The sequence below is a fragment of the Carettochelys insculpta genome, chromosome 21, assembly GCF_033958435.1.
Source record: "Carettochelys insculpta isolate YL-2023 chromosome 21, ASM3395843v1, whole genome shotgun sequence".
Lineage (NCBI taxonomy): Eukaryota > Metazoa > Chordata > Testudines > Carettochelyidae > Carettochelys > Carettochelys insculpta.
In genome coordinates, this window is record NC_134157.1 from 10,336,600 (window position 1) to 10,351,926 (window position 15,327).

A 15,327-nucleotide genomic window follows, 5' to 3' on the forward strand; every position below is an offset into this window, starting at 1 on the left:
CATCTTCTGCAGGATGTGGAAGGAAACATCTACTAGCAGCCATTTCTCAGCACGCTCAAGTGCTCTGGTGCTTTAAAAGGCATTGCATGACAGGTGATCGTGGGTCCCCGGGGCACACAGGCAATGTTGCTGGGCACATGTTGGGTCAAGAGTGCTCTGGTTGGGCAGGGAGAGGGTGTTTGTCCTCTAGCTGAATCTGCCCCCACCCCTGGCATGCTCAGCCTCTGTCCTTGGAGCAGAGCCCAGGTGGTCAATGGAGAAGGTTGACCAGCTTCTCCATGGGCTGGTTGCTCTACTTTGCTGCTTTATATACTGCAGCATCTGCTTGAGAAAGCTTGTCTGGTGAGGTGAAAGCAGGCCACCCCTTCATGCCAGACCTGGTTTCAGGGGGTAGAGGTTGAGTGACCTAGAGGTCCCTCTATCCCCAGCAGGCTTTCAGCTTGCTCCATCCCTATCTCCATGAGCAGCATCCAGGCAGAGACTGACCCTCTGCTGCTGCCACCTCCTCAGCCAGGCTCTCTCAGGCAGCTACTGCATTCCATGAAGCAGTAGCCCAAAGCTGCCAGCCTCAGCCAGGGAGAGAGGTGGTTCTGTCCCACCCGACTCCGACCCAGCTGCCAGGAAGAGTAACTGAACACGCTGGGTTGGGAGGAGACGTGGGGGGAGGGCCAAGCCTCCTCTTCCCACAGATCAGTGGGGTGGGAGAAGCACAGAAGCCCTGGGCTTTGTGCAGGGGGAATCATTTGGCAAAGGAAATACCACACGTTCTCCCCTTTAGCTTGTGCAGCCCAACATGCGGGGGTTAGACGTGTCACTGCTGTTTGGGAACCTTATAAACTCAGACTGACAGCCAGGGATTGTGTTTGACCCATGCAAGTGCATCCGCCCTGAGCCAGTGAGAGGGCCCCTTGCGCTGTGACTGAGTTAGGTACTTGTGAAGATGGTGCCTAGGAACTGAGCAGGAGGGGAACATGACAGTGGCAGTTGAATAGCTGGTGCAGGCTCAGGCCTGCTTGGCCATATCGCATATACCCAGGACAGGCCACCACTACTGTTTGGGTCGTGCTACAACCCCTAAGAGGAGCTGTGCACTGAGCCCCACTTCCCACATTTACTGAAGGAGAGGAACCTCCAAAAAGGGTGGCTCTGAAGAGCAGGACCAACCATGGCAGTGCCTCCATTTTGATCAGAGCTGCCCCCACTCAGAGCCTCCAGCAGGCAGCAGGAGCTGTCTCCAGCTCTGCTGGCAGTAGTGGTTTTGGTTCATGGCTCTCAGTCCCCCATGATGCTGGTCTGGCTTTGGGAGGAGCAGTGGTGATGGCTGGTGCATGGCCTGGACCAGTGGGAGCAGAGGGCTGGGCCTAGAATAGGATGGGAGAGTGGAGCTGGAGATGCAGAGGCAAGGATGAATTAAAAAAAGCCTGCCTAGGACCCATCTTTTTGTTCCTCTGTCACTGGTACATGGAGAGAGAGATGCAGGAGGGCATTGGGCTAGGGGTCTGGTCAGCATTTGCTGATCTAGCTGATGGTAAAGTCTTCTACTGGTTATAATACCAGCATAAAGAGGGGAAACAATGGCCTGTTCTGCCTCACCCAGCATGAGGAGGCTTAGGCTGGGCCATGGGGCTTTCTAGTGCAGGTTTAGCCTGAAATCATCTCAGAGCTCTTCTATTTGCATCATCTACTATTGAGACATATCCGATCTGCAACCAACACGCTTCTGGCAGAGCTAGCTACCATCTCTTGTATGCCCCAGGGTAGCCAACCACTCTAATGTACATAATGCAGGATCGAGCTGGGGTGCAATGCTATTGAGCAGGCTTGTGTGCACAAACGAGTCCAAGCTATGGAAATCATTGATCTATCTTTGCTTTATTGACAAAGGAGAAGGTTCTTCAGAAGCAGATGCAGCATCTGAGGTTAATGGTTGACTGATAGTCTTGGAAGAATGGTATGGCAGTGGTACAAACTGTCATGCTGTTTTTGGCAGTGGAATCAAGAGAGCAGAGAGAGACATGTTGGAGAGGAGCTACCATGTAGATACACCTGGCTGATGGTTTTTCAAACCAGGGCTATGTCTACACGTGCCCCAAACTTCGAAACAGCCACGCAAATGGCCATTTCGAAGTTAAATAATGAAGCGCTGAAATGCAGAGTCAGCGCTTCATTAGCATGCGGGCGGCAGCGGCACTTCGAAATTGACGCGCCTCGTCCAGACAAGGCTCCTTTTCGAAAGGACCCTGCCTGCTTCGAAGTCCCCTTATTCCCATGAGCTGATGGGAATAAGGGGACTTCGAAGCAGGCGGGGTCTTTTCGAAAAGGAGCCCCATCTGGATGAGACGCGTGGCGGCGAGCCGCGTCAATTTCTAAGTGCTGCTGCCGCCCGCATGCTAATGAAGCGCTGACTCTGCATTTCAGCGCTTCATTAGTAAACTTTGAAATGGCCATTTGCGTGGCCGTTTTGAAGTTTGGGGCACATGTAGACACGGCCCAAGAGTGTGTGTGTGTGTGTGTGTGTGTGGTCAGACAGCTTTTCAAGAACATCTGAAAATGTTCAGGAAATAGTCGCAAAATAATGACCAAGGTTCTCTTTACAGAAAGCTAGGTTTTTTGAGTCCCGAGAAAATAAAATATTTCTAATACTACACACCAGAGAGAGGAATTTTAAGAAAATCTGCAAGCATCTGATGAAGTTAGTCTGTGCTCATGAAAGCTCATGCTCAAAACTTTTCTATTTAGTCTATAAGGTGCCACAGGACCCTTCGTTGCTGTTGCAAAAATTTAAAAATCCGGAAGCAAAAATGAATCAATGTAGAACCCTTTGAAATGAAAACAACATAGAAACTTAGAACTGCAATTTTTTCCAACTACTTTTATCTTTTTTTTTTTTTTTAATCAGCTCTTAGTTGTGCTGCTCTGCGCTAGATAAATGTGTGTGATGCATGTCCATAGCGGCTAGCACATAAAGAAAGGGTCAGTCTTGTCCTCTCCAAGTAGATGTTCATTGTGACAGGCCTACAATTGCTATAGAAGAGCTAATTGTAGTTATCATAACTGCTTCCCTTAGTGGCTACACAGGCCTAATTTTCATCTCAGACAGCCTGTAGGAGGAATGGTATCCGTTGCCTGTAACCCAGTTTATCCCATCAGCATAAGATTCGTGGTGTCCTTTCAAGTATAATCCATTCAGGTTGGAATGATGACAATTCTGGTACCACCATGATCCTTTAAAGGTCTTTGCACAGTGGTCCAAAGAATTGTCATTATCCCTGTCATAGGTTGAAAACATCATGCCATTGTGTACGGATAAGGAATCTCCTGTGGAAACAATTGTATTTGTTTAGTACATGTTTTTACAGAGACTAGCTAGGAGAGACAATCTCTTATTTTTGCTATTTAAACAGTTCACTTCCCACAGTCAGGCTGGCAATTCTATGAGTTGCTAAATGTCTCATTTCACCAAGTAGCAGAAATATTTGTGCTTGACAGGCACTTGCTCTCACCATCAGTATTTGGTAGTGGGGAAACATGGAAATTAGTGCTCGCCAGGAAAAAAAGGTTAAACGTTTCCCCCCTATGCTGATTACGCCATGTACTCAATGCCAAAAGTCAAAACCAACACAGAGGTTCAAATTTACCAAGCTTTTCAGTCCTAATCCAGCAAAACTGAGTGTGCTCGCTGGGCCATCTGAGTTGGTTGCAGGACAAACACATGCCCAAGGAAATGCTATATATGCAGCTATCACAGAACAAAAACAACAAGCCATCCCAAGCTTCACTATAAGATACTTGCAGAAAGACCTGCTGCCTGGGGCAGAGGGAGAAGCTGCCTTGGGGCCCAGCATTTCAAAGGGGCCTGGAACTCGCGTGTCATTGCTACTACCTAGGCAGTGGCTGGCACTCTGGGCCCCTTTGACGTGCTGGCAGTGTCATGCCCCTGTTCCGCATGGTATGATAGGTGGAGTGCAACTGACTGTCACAGGCCCCACCCCTTCTGGAGTTCAGCGACAAGTCCCCTTCCCACCTTGCCCTGGAGCCTACAGTGACATCTGGCCCTGCTGAATGCAAGTGAGATATGAAGGGATTTGGAATTGATCTTGACCAATAGGAAATCTTGGCAAATGATGATCACAAGTGGCACTATATCCATCAGGTGTTTGTTCGATTTGTTCTTAATTTTCCAATGATAGCAATTCCACAACCTCCCAAGGCAATTCATCCCATTATGAAAAGCCACCTGATGGGAAGTTTTTCATAATGTCCGACCTAAACCTTCCATGCTGCAATCTAAGCCCATTGCTTTATTGTCCTATCATCAGTTGTTAAGGAGAATATTTTTTTCTCTTCCTCCTTGTAACAACCTTTTTTACTTGAAAGCTGTTGTGCCCCTTCTCACTTGTCTTTCCAAACTAAACAAACCTTATTCTTTGAATCTCCCCTCACAGGCAGGCCCATTCCTAGGGGGGCAGGGCAACCCCTCCACTGCCCGCCTCATCCAACCAACAGAAGCAAGGAGATTCCTAGGGGACCTGGCATGGGGTGTAGCAGGGGAGACTTTCTGCACTGAGTATGGCAGCAGGAGTTAGTCTAGATATACCAGATCAGTGTTCCCCCTTATCCGCAAGGATTGTTTTCCTGCCAAAGGAAACTTTCAGACTGAGTTGACACGATTTGTTCAAGACAAATCCACACCTGCTGTTACTTATCACCTTATCCTCTATGTTTGCAAATGGATTTCTTAATTTTTTTGCTCCCCTATCTTGCCTGGTATAGAAGTCACCAAGAAAGATAAAGGAGCAAATAGAATTACTAAGACTTAAGAAGTTACCCCCACTCTCACTGGAAGCAACTGGTGAGGGCAGAGGGGGGCCTGGGGGGCTGACCCTCACTTGCCCTCTAAGCATCACTCCTGACTCCTGCAATTCATTTGGCAAGCATAAAAAAAAAAGCAAAAAACCTGCATTTGTTCACATGGTCATCAGAGAGCGGGTAGCAAACACGCTATCCTCCCAGAGTCAGGATAATAAATGTCAAAGGTATGGGTTTCCAACCCCCTGTTTTAACCCATGGAGCCCTGACCATTGCTTACAACTCATAATATAGCTTCCTTTCTCAAATGTTTATATGTCTCTGTTTGCAAAACCTGCTGCTATAAAATTAACTTAGTTAATCAGTCTCTCTTGGCTCATGTCTTCCCCTTGCCCTAGGTTGCTCTCTCCTTTCCCCTCACTTCTGCCCTCTTTGTTTTAAAAGCTATAGTTGCTGCAGAATCCTCCCTTCCCCTCTGGAGATAAAAACAAAGCAACTGAAAACACCAAACAAACCCTAGCCATAACTGATGTACAAAACAGATCTTATTTCCAAAATAAAAGCTATATAAAATAATGGCAATTGCCTTAAGTTAACGATATTTTTATGGTGATTAAGAAGTAATTTCACAAAGCAATCAGCAGTAGATGTGCCTAGCTCTGGTCATAATTTTGCTTTCATTTCTTCGCTAGGCAGGGTATTCATATTACTTTTGTGTTTAGATCTCACTAGACCTTGCGTCTCTCCTAAATAACTGTTTCTTGAAAGACATGACTTCCACAGATACATTGCCACTTGCTTCTGCCAGTGACTATTCTGCATCCCTTTTGCTCTCTATTTTTACATCTGCCACAAAAGGTAAATGATTAGCCCAGAACTTACTTCCTGTACCGCATTCAAAGGATCCAAGATTCAACCTGTAGTTGTCTGACTCTCCTGCAATTTGGAATGATGTGAACGTAGAAAAGTGATTGATGTTATTAAAACCCCTGAGATCAACACGAAGCTTGTAGTCTCCTTAAGAGAAAAATTTGCTGTCAGTTGTTAACATTTCATGTTTATTACCATGATTCATTACTTTTATTGCAGAAGCTCTCAAAAGTTCTGAACACAAATCAGGCCCCATTATGTAGGGCCCATTTTGGTTATCCAGTTGGATTGCCTGCATCACATTCTTCACAGAATTTCACCCCCTTGATTCTTGCATCAAGCCAATATATTCGTATTAACCTGGATACATTCAATTTCCATCCACTATCATGATCTCCCTATGAATAACCTTTTCCATGTTATGCTTTGCTAAGATAGTTCAGAATCTATGACTTCATATAACCTGTAGTATCCTCATTGCAGTATTATGGGTGAACCACCCAAAGACAAAATTCTGCTCCTTAAATTGTGATTGGGGCTGGCCCAACGAGCATGGTTCACAGCTGCTGCAGGCTCCCCAGTGGGCTGGGGGCTGGCCAAGGGCAGAAGGGGTGGGGTGTAGGGCATTCAGACCTCAATGCTGCCTAAACCGTGGCCATAGCCCTGCCCCTCTTCCACACTCTCACAGACACACACGATCGGAACAGCACTGCTGTGGCACTTCAAGGAGTCCCACAGCTTAGGCCACCTCACTTAAACTCTGGGCCTGGGGGAAATTGCCCTCTTTGCCCCCACACTGTTGCAGGGCCTGGCCCAGCAATCACAGCATTGAGTTCAATAGCTCTGCAGGGCAGGACTGGGCTGTAATGAAGGGAATGCAGTGTCTGCAGCAGCAGTGTGACTTCTACCAACACTATGACTCTTTATGGGCACCTGCAAAGAAAAGAATGCATCAGGGATGTTGTTACCAAGGCTCGTTAACAGGTGGATATTGTCATTCCCCAGCCAGAATTCTGACAGCTGGCTGCCGAAACCTCTTTTGTATGAATTCCAGTCACGATAAAAATCAAAAGAGCCATCCGCCCGTCTCTGAAACACCTACAAGGAAACAGGAGGCTCTTAGCTTGGAAACACTGCATTGTTCTCCACCCTGCATAGAGCAGGACATTGGAAACTCTGAGACAGTAAATCATTTGATAGATTTAAAGGGGTCAGCTCTACTAATTTAGGCTCAAGTGCCTATCCCAGAAGGAGGCTTGTCCCAGAGGATCATATTAAATCTTGGCAGCAGCACATTTGGACTGGTAATCAGGAGACCCAGGTTCTCTGTCCCTTTTGTCTGTCCTGTCTATGGAGACTGAGCTCTTGTTCTTTGGCTCACAATTTCTTCATATATCTTTCTCCAGCAGCTACTGCAATGGAGCCCTGAACGTTGTCAAACTCTCTGGGAACTCACTGGGATATTGATATTCATAAGAAATACAAGTTTAAATGTGATATTTAAACAGGGTTCAAACCCTTTGTCTTCTCAGCTCCCGAGAACACTCTCGCCACTCATAAGCATAGGCTGCCAGAGAGACGGACCCTGTGAACCAAATGAAAAGAAGAAATTCTGGTTCTTGAATCTAGGCAGCTATTGGCGAGAGCTCTAAGAGCTAGGCAGAGAATGGACTTGAGAAGGGTAACCTAGTTAATTAACCGACCTCAGTGCGGGGGTCTCTTTGGCTTGAAAGCTGCAGGACCCCTCCATGAAACTAGCAGTGTTCACAACCAAAGTATCTGGAGATTTTCATGAGGGTTAGAAGGACTCTTATACAAATTGTTTTTGTTCGACTAACTATGGTGAACTAATAATCTTTAGCGTTTGGATCCTCGTGCTTTTCTCCAAGCTAAAACCCACTGGCTAAAGGACATTTCCACTCTGGGGGTGGGGGCTGGGGCAGGAAGCTGTTAGTGACAGTCATTGGACATTTTTCTTGAACAAGGTAGTGTTCTTACAATCCATCCTCCACCATCTGTGTGCATGTCACACATCACAGTCATGGCTTTACAGTCTTGGGGGTAGATGGTGTACCAGCCGGTCATGTTGTTCCCTCTGTCTAACAGCTCTTTGCAGTTCTTTGCTCCTGGGTGAAAGAGAAATTGAAATATGTAAACTGGGTGTATAATGCTTCTTGGAGCAGGATGTCAGAGACTCTTTTATTTTGCACTGAGAGCCAAATCAATTGCATGTTCAGGTAACTAGAAAAGAATGTTTGAGTCACCTTCTCTTGTTCTCCACACAGTGTATGGGAACTATGTTCCTTCTTTGGAAACCTACCCTTGCAGCAGCATATGTACATAGCTAGACCTTGCATGCCTTCTATATTTGTCAGACAGAATTATTTAGACTCCAGGATGCTGCTGTGGCTCATATTAAGTTTGAAAGAAGAAAAGAGACAACACCAGCTCAACCCCATGTGTTCCAGAATTAGAGAATCATGAAATCAATGGGTTGGAAGTGACCCCAGGAGTCCAGCCCCCTGCTGAAAGTAGAACTAGTCCCAACTAAATCATCTCAGCCAAAGCTTTGTCAAGCCAGGACTTAAAAACCTCTAGAGAAAGATTATACCACCTCCCTAGAGCTTTACCACTCTCCTCGTGAAATAGCTTTTTCTAATATTCAATGGGAGGCCATTGCTCTTTGTTCTGTCATCACTGAGAACAGCCTCTGTCTATCCTCTTGGGAACTCCTTTTCAGAATGTAGAAGACTACTATTAAATCCCCCCTCTTCTCTTCTGCAGACTAAGTAAGCCCAAATCCCTCAGCCTCTCAAGTCTCATGCTGCAGTCCCCAAACATTTTCTTGGCCTCCTCTGGACTCTTTCCAGTGTGCCCACATTCTGTAATGGGAGCCACAGAATTGGATGCAATATACCAGATGTGGCCTCCCCAGTGGGTATCACTTCCCTAGATCTGCAAGCAATGCACAGTATGCCATTAGCCGTCTTGGCTACAAGGGCACTCTCTTGCCTCATTTAGCTTCTCTTCCACTGTAATCCCCACATTTTTTTTTCTCGAGACCTGCTGCTTAGCCAGTTGGTTCCCAGCCTGAAGCAGTTCTTGGGTTTCCTCTGTCCTAAGTGCAGAATTCTGCACTTGTCCTTGTAGCACCTCATCAGATTTCTTGCGGCTGAATCCTCCAGTTTTTTTAGGTCACCCTGTACTCTATCCCTATCCTCCAATATATCCACCTCTCCCCCTACTTCAGTGTCATCCACAAATTTGTTCAGGGTGCAATCCATCTCCTCATCCATGTCCTTAATTAAAATGTTGAACAAAACTGGACCTGGAAATGACCCTTGTGGAACTACCCATCAAGCCTGATGAGCTAGCCAGCTTACTATCCATCTTACAGTCTATTTATACCATTCACACTTCTTTAACTTGCTTGTTGGGGTACTGTGAGGGATCATCTCAAAAGCTTTGCTAAAGTCAAGGTATATTGCATCCACCACCTTTCCCTTATCTACCAAGCCAGTTACCTCCTCATAGAAGGCAATCAGGTTGATCAGGCATGAATTACCTTTGACGAGTCCATGTTGACTATTTGTGATCATTTTGTGTGAGAGAAGTTCAGCCTGGACAGAGGATTGCCTCAAATCATTGTGAAAACTCGTGGAAATGGAAATGTGGACTTGTACTGCAAGTACCCATACAGCCCTTTTGAAATCTGTCTGAGCCAGAACAGTTTCCTGTTGTCATATGACTAAGACACCCATTCTCCCCAACAAACTATCAGATAATCATAGGCACACTCATATCAGTTTGCAAGCATATCTGTTGGCTGAAAAGTATTACCACAGAAGAGTCACTGGCCAATTGCTGACAGCAAATAAATTGATTTTAAAAATTCTTAATCTCTTTATAGACCATTTTGAGAGCAGAAAATGGGTAAAGCTGAAATGTGGGTTTTTTTGTTTTTCATTTTGTCTACCCCAATGTGATTTCTCTGGATGGATTGTGATAACATTTATGGTTATAAGAAATTCTCACCTTTCTCACACTGCATTTTATCCAGGTCTTCATGAATTGGTCATGAAAAGAAACACAATGAAAAAAATTAAAAGGATTCAGAAAATATTCTTCTTTTAAACTATGTCATTGGCCTACAGTAACAGCTGGGATAGCAAAATAGTTTGTTTTAAAAACTCCAGGCAGCTTTCTATTTGTGAACAAACAAGTGCTAAAGGATTCCCACACATCCCTAATCTGAGACTTCTAGCCTGAACCATTAAGATGGGTCTCATTATTTAGGCAACACTATTTTGTTACCTCTCATGAAGCCCCTATTTGAATGGCTAAAAACTGGTTCTTAATAAACTATAAATTTTCTGGTCCGTTCATAGGAGCAATGCCCACAAAGCCTGGGAAGGTGTAATGCTTAAATTTAGCATGACTTTGACTCAATTTTTTAAAAAAATCCAAGTTACAATGGGAGAATATCAGTTAAATAAAGTACTGGCAGAAAAGGGACCATTCCTTTAACTGAATATTTAAACAACATCCATTTCTTGTGAGGTATCCTCTCAGTATATGGGAAAGATACAGAGGGGCAGGAAGAGTTACCTTCTCTAGAATCAGGGCGGTAGCTGTGTTTAGTCTGCATCTGCAAAAACTATGAAGTCCTGTGGCACCTTAAAGACAGATTTACTGAAGCATAAGCTTTCATTGGCAAAGACCCGCTGACGATGCTTATGCTCCAACAAATGTTAGGCTAGGGTTACACGAGTGAGTTTTTTCTGACAAAACCGGTGGAACGTCCACACACAAAATGTGCTTTGTTGGAGGGAGGACTTCAGTTGACAGGACAATGGGAAGCCTTGTCTGCTGTGCTTCTGTGCGCCTGTTTTGTTGAGAAGTGGATGAGCAGTCCTGCTACTCTGTAAACAGAGCAGAGGACTCTTCAGAGCAATTTTAGTGTGTGGCCGCCCTCTGTGGACAGAAGTTTTGTCAGGAAATCACTTCTGACAGTGATTTGTCAACAGATCTCTGTAGTGTAAACTTAGTCTAGAGGGTGCCAAAGGGTTTCCCGTTGTTTTTGCTTCTCTAGGATGTACATTCAAATCTATAAATTTAATTTACATTTCAACTGTTTGCTCTAATACCAAAGGTGATTTGCCTAATGTCATTCCAGATGTTACAAAACATGGATGGCCATGTGCTTTTTTCAGGCAGGGCTGTTTCTCTGTTTATAAAGCCCAAATCTTGCAGGAGGCTCAAGGAGCTTGATTATTGTGGACATGGCACCTATTCATGAAGCAAGCTTCTGAAATCACTTCACTTCATTTTTAGTGCTGAAGAATTGAAAGGGAAATGATATGCTCGGTATAAAGGAGAGTGTGAAGGGTCTCACCGGCTCTTCCAGGGGCTCCCGGAGGTCCCAGGTCTCCTTTATCACCTGAAAAAAGAACTCAGGATAAAATCCTTATTTTGCCCAGAGGTCACCTCTGTAACTCAACATCTCACTGCAGTAATCACTTGAGTTTTTTGTTGTGTAGTGGGTAGTTCAAAGCCTGTGCACTGTGCAGAATGTAAGCAATCTATAAATGTTGTTGTTTTGTGGGACGTAAGTGATGCACTTACATGTGGTCAACTCTCCTGGTTTTGTCATGAGTTTCATGATAGCTATTGTTTTCCATAGAGCCCAAGGTGCAGGGGTTAAATGGATATGAAATAATTTCAGCCTTCATTCATAAAGAAAAGAGTTTTCTAGCCCTTGAGGCTATGGAGAAAGCTTCAAAATGTTACCTCAGAACACCTTAAGCTCTCAAAAAGGAGATGGCCAATAAAAAGAACACTAAATGTATTCTTTTTGCACAATAGCATGATTCTAAAACCAGTCTCCTGATTTTTGGTGAACCCGGGTCAAGATATTCAAATGTTTGTGGCTGGCAGTATTGCATTTCTTTCCTAGGCTTCTGCATGGACTGACTTGAAATAGGTCCCAACTATACTGTTGGTATAACATAAGGCTATTTCTGGTGACTGCGTAGGACTTTCTGCTGTATCAGATGTTATAACTGGAGGTGGGTGAAACTTTTCCAAGTCTTCATTTCAGAGCACAGTTTTGTTTTGTCATTTGGCTATTAAAACCCCCCAAAAGTTAGCACTTGTTCAACTGGAATCAATTTCATTTCAGTTCTCTTCTTTGGAAAGAAGCTGGAAGGAAAAACTGTACAATGAAACAGTGCTGGGCCAGGGGCACGTTTTTGATGCCAATTCTTCTATCTCCATGAATAGCACCATAAAGTACCCAGCTTTGCATTGAAAAGTATCATCTCAGGTCTCTCACCTTTCAGTCCAGTTGGGCCAGAAGCACCTATTTCTCCTGATTGAACAAAAAATAAGATAGTAAGGATTGATCACAGATATCCAGACCTGGATAGTGGATGACCAATGAAGATCTGTTGGAATAATAATCGTTTTAGTGCCATGGTAACTTCTCTTCACTCTATATTTGACAATAGAGCCCAGATATTTTAGGAATTGGTGTTTGATAATCAAAAATTCAATAGAGCTCTTTAAAAACAAATTTACTATTCTTAGGTCACTTAATAGGAAATTAAAGTTCATTTGCCTTTGTTAATTTACCTTTTGGGCCAGCTGGTCCCACCTTTCCAGGGATCCCTGGAAGTCCCTGATCTCCTGCAAACACAGAAAATTCTGAATAATTTTCAATGAATCATAATTACTGAGTGTATGAATTCTCCCCCAACCCCAGCCTAGTATTCCTGAATCTCTGACCTGTCCTCCAGGTCCTCTAATATGATGTTTTCATGGAAGCCCATAGAAGTCCATGGGACAAGTACATCTTCTGCAAGGTGAGAATCAAACCTGGCAAACAACTGTTTTTACATGCTACCCTTAAATACGTCGTGGCTGATGACAATAAACATGGTTACTCTTCTCGAGCACCTGTCACCCAAAATTTTCAGAGAAGTGAAATGTGCCTCAGATAATGTTTGGGAAATAAGGGACTGTTATTGCCCTTATACAGAGGAGCAAAATGAAATTCAAAGAGTGACTTGACTAAGGTCACACAGCAAGCTAGTGATAGAGATGGGTTAAGAATTGGAGGGCTTAGCTGACAATCAGACCCTCCAAAGGGAATGGACAGTCATTCAGAACTTGGTTGTTATAATCCCTCACCATAGGATTTGGGGGATTTGCCAGGTCTGCACATGTCACATATATAATTTCCAATTACATCAGCCCCATCCATGTCTTGTTCCCATTAAGTGCCTGGGACCATACCTCTCATTCCTGGAGCTCCTGGGTCTCCTCTGGGCCCCATAGTACCTGGAATGCCAGGGCAGCCTTGGAGAAGGGAGTTTTTATTGGTACTGTTGAAACCCATTAAGTTCACCTCTGGAAAAAGCAAGGAACCCATAATCAATGATAGCTAGGCTCTCAGGAATGCAAACATTCTGCAGAAATCCAGAGAGAGAAATCCAGCAAATGAAAGCCTAAATGGTTCCTACACTTTCTTTTCCCTAGAATCATAGACTCCTAGGGATGGAAGAAACCTCAGGAGGTCATCAAGTCCAGCTCCCTTCCCAAAGCAGGACCAACCTTAACTAAATCATCCGAGCCAGGACTTTGTCAATCCAGGATATAAAAACTGCTAGGGATGGAGATTCTACCAAGTCTCTAGGTAGAGCTTTTCAGTGCTTCACCACCCTCCTAGTGAAATAGTTTTACCTAATACCTTAGCTACACCTCCTACTCTGTAGCTTGAGACCATTGCTCCTTGTTCTTGCCATCCATCACTACTGAGAACAGCCTCTCTCCATCCTCTATAGTGCTCCCCTTCAGGATGTTGAAGGCTTCTGTGAAATTGCCCCTCACTTTTCTCTTCTGCAAACTAAATAAGCCCAAATCCCTCAGCGTCTCCTCATAGCTCATGAGTTCTAGCGCACAAATAATTTTCATTACCCTCTGCAATGCATCCAGAGCATCTACACGTTTTCCTTTGAAAGAAGCTTTAGAGAGAAGGTGCTCTTCTTGAAACAGGCATTGACGAGCACTTTTGAAAGGAGTGCCACTTGCTTTCACTTTACTTTAGGAAAGAACACTTTGTGTAGATGCTCCATGGGATCTTTTGAAGGAGCCACCTTCTTTCAAAAAATCTTTTGAAAGAACTTTCTAATGTAGGCACAGCCATCCACATCCTTTCTATCCTCAGGTGGGGGCAGAACTGGACACAATACTCCAGATGTAGCCTGACCAGTGCTGAATAGAGAGGAATAATAACTTCTCTAGATCTGCTGGAAATGCTCCTCCTAATGCACCTCAATATGCCGTTAGCCTTCTTGGCTACAAGGGCACACTGACTCATATCCAGCCTCTTGTTCACTGTAATTCCCAGTCCATTTTCTTCTACACTACTACTTAACCAGTTGGTCCCAATCCTGTAACAATACTTGGGATTCTTCTGTTTCAAGTGCGGGACTCGGTAATTGTGCATATTGAACCTCCTCATATTTCTTTTGACCTGATCCTTCATTTTACCTAGGCCACTCTGGACCCTATCCATATTTTCCAGTGCATCAATGTGTCCCCTTAGCTTAGTTTCATCTGCAAGTTTGCTGAGGGTGCAATCCATTGCCTCATCCAGATCATTCATAAAGATGTTGAAAAATACCAGCCTTAGAACTGATCCTTGGTGCACTCTGCTTGAAACCAACCACCAACCAGACATCAAGCCGTTGATTGCTATTCATTGGGCCCAACCATGTAGCTAGCTTTCTGTCCACCTCACGGTCTATTTATCCAATCCATACGTCCTCAACTTTGGGCAAGAATAGTTGTTAGACTCTATCCAAACCTTTGCTAAAGTCAAAGTTTATATCACATCTATTGAGTTCCCCATGCCCACAAAGCCATAACGCCAATATTGGCTCTAATAGCAATAAAGGCAACACTTCCTTCAGTTATGCATCTGAAAGACAAAGATCCAATATTAAACATTGGAGGGATATTACTATTTCTTTTTGGTCTAAGTTATAGTGAGAACCAAAGTTTAAAAGATGCTCAATATCTGCATTTTAAAGAAATCACTTTAAAGTTAATTTTGGTGCACCCATGCCTTTGCAGTGTTTGCAACCCAACCATTGCAGCATTGGGCTAGTTCGTGAGAAGCTTTTAATGAAATCAACCACTGAGGAACAAAAGCAGAATGAAATGCAGAGGAAAACAAATTGCTACCATTCAGTGAGGAAATATATGACAAGAACCAGTGTACAAAATACTGTTGAGAACAGGGATTGGCTTTCACTTACCTGGGCAGGTGTCCTGAGCCTTACAAATTGCTGCTACTAGCCAGAGTGAGAAGATGAGGGTTTTCTGGGCAGCTCTCCCCATAACTGGTTCTGATCTCTGCAGTGGCAGCTCCACTCGTCGTCTTCCCACCTTCTCCTGTACTGTAGTATTCAGTTGCTGTGATCCTCTTATATGCAATAACACCAGAGCCTGGGGCCAATAAAGATCTCTGCCTGGGGCACCTCAGAGCCTCCTTCCTACTCTCCACATTCCAGAAGTTCCCACTGATACTTTGATGCTCCACTGATCACCCTGGTAGTCGATGACATGATCTGATAGAACAGA

The 15,327-nt window shown here is 44.3% G+C and overlaps 1 protein-coding gene across 1 annotated transcript; it reads right to left on the minus strand.

Annotated features, from left to right (window-relative positions):
• Positions 1-3,070: 3,070 nt before the first annotated feature.
• On the minus strand, positions 3,071-15,117 carry LOC142024084 (ficolin-2-like). The gene is made up of 10 exons (XM_075015754.1): positions 15,003-15,117; positions 12,976-13,089; positions 12,313-12,366; positions 12,014-12,049; positions 11,075-11,119; positions 9,715-9,750; positions 7,678-7,805; positions 6,648-6,777; positions 5,692-5,826; positions 3,071-3,318 (listed from the first exon to the last, which is right to left on the minus strand). The coding sequence occupies exons 1-10, from the start codon at positions 15,082-15,084 to the stop codon at positions 3,071-3,073; spliced, it is 1,008 nt and encodes a 335-aa protein (XP_074871855.1). The 5' UTR covers positions 15,085-15,117.
• Positions 15,118-15,327: the final 210 nt, after the last annotated feature.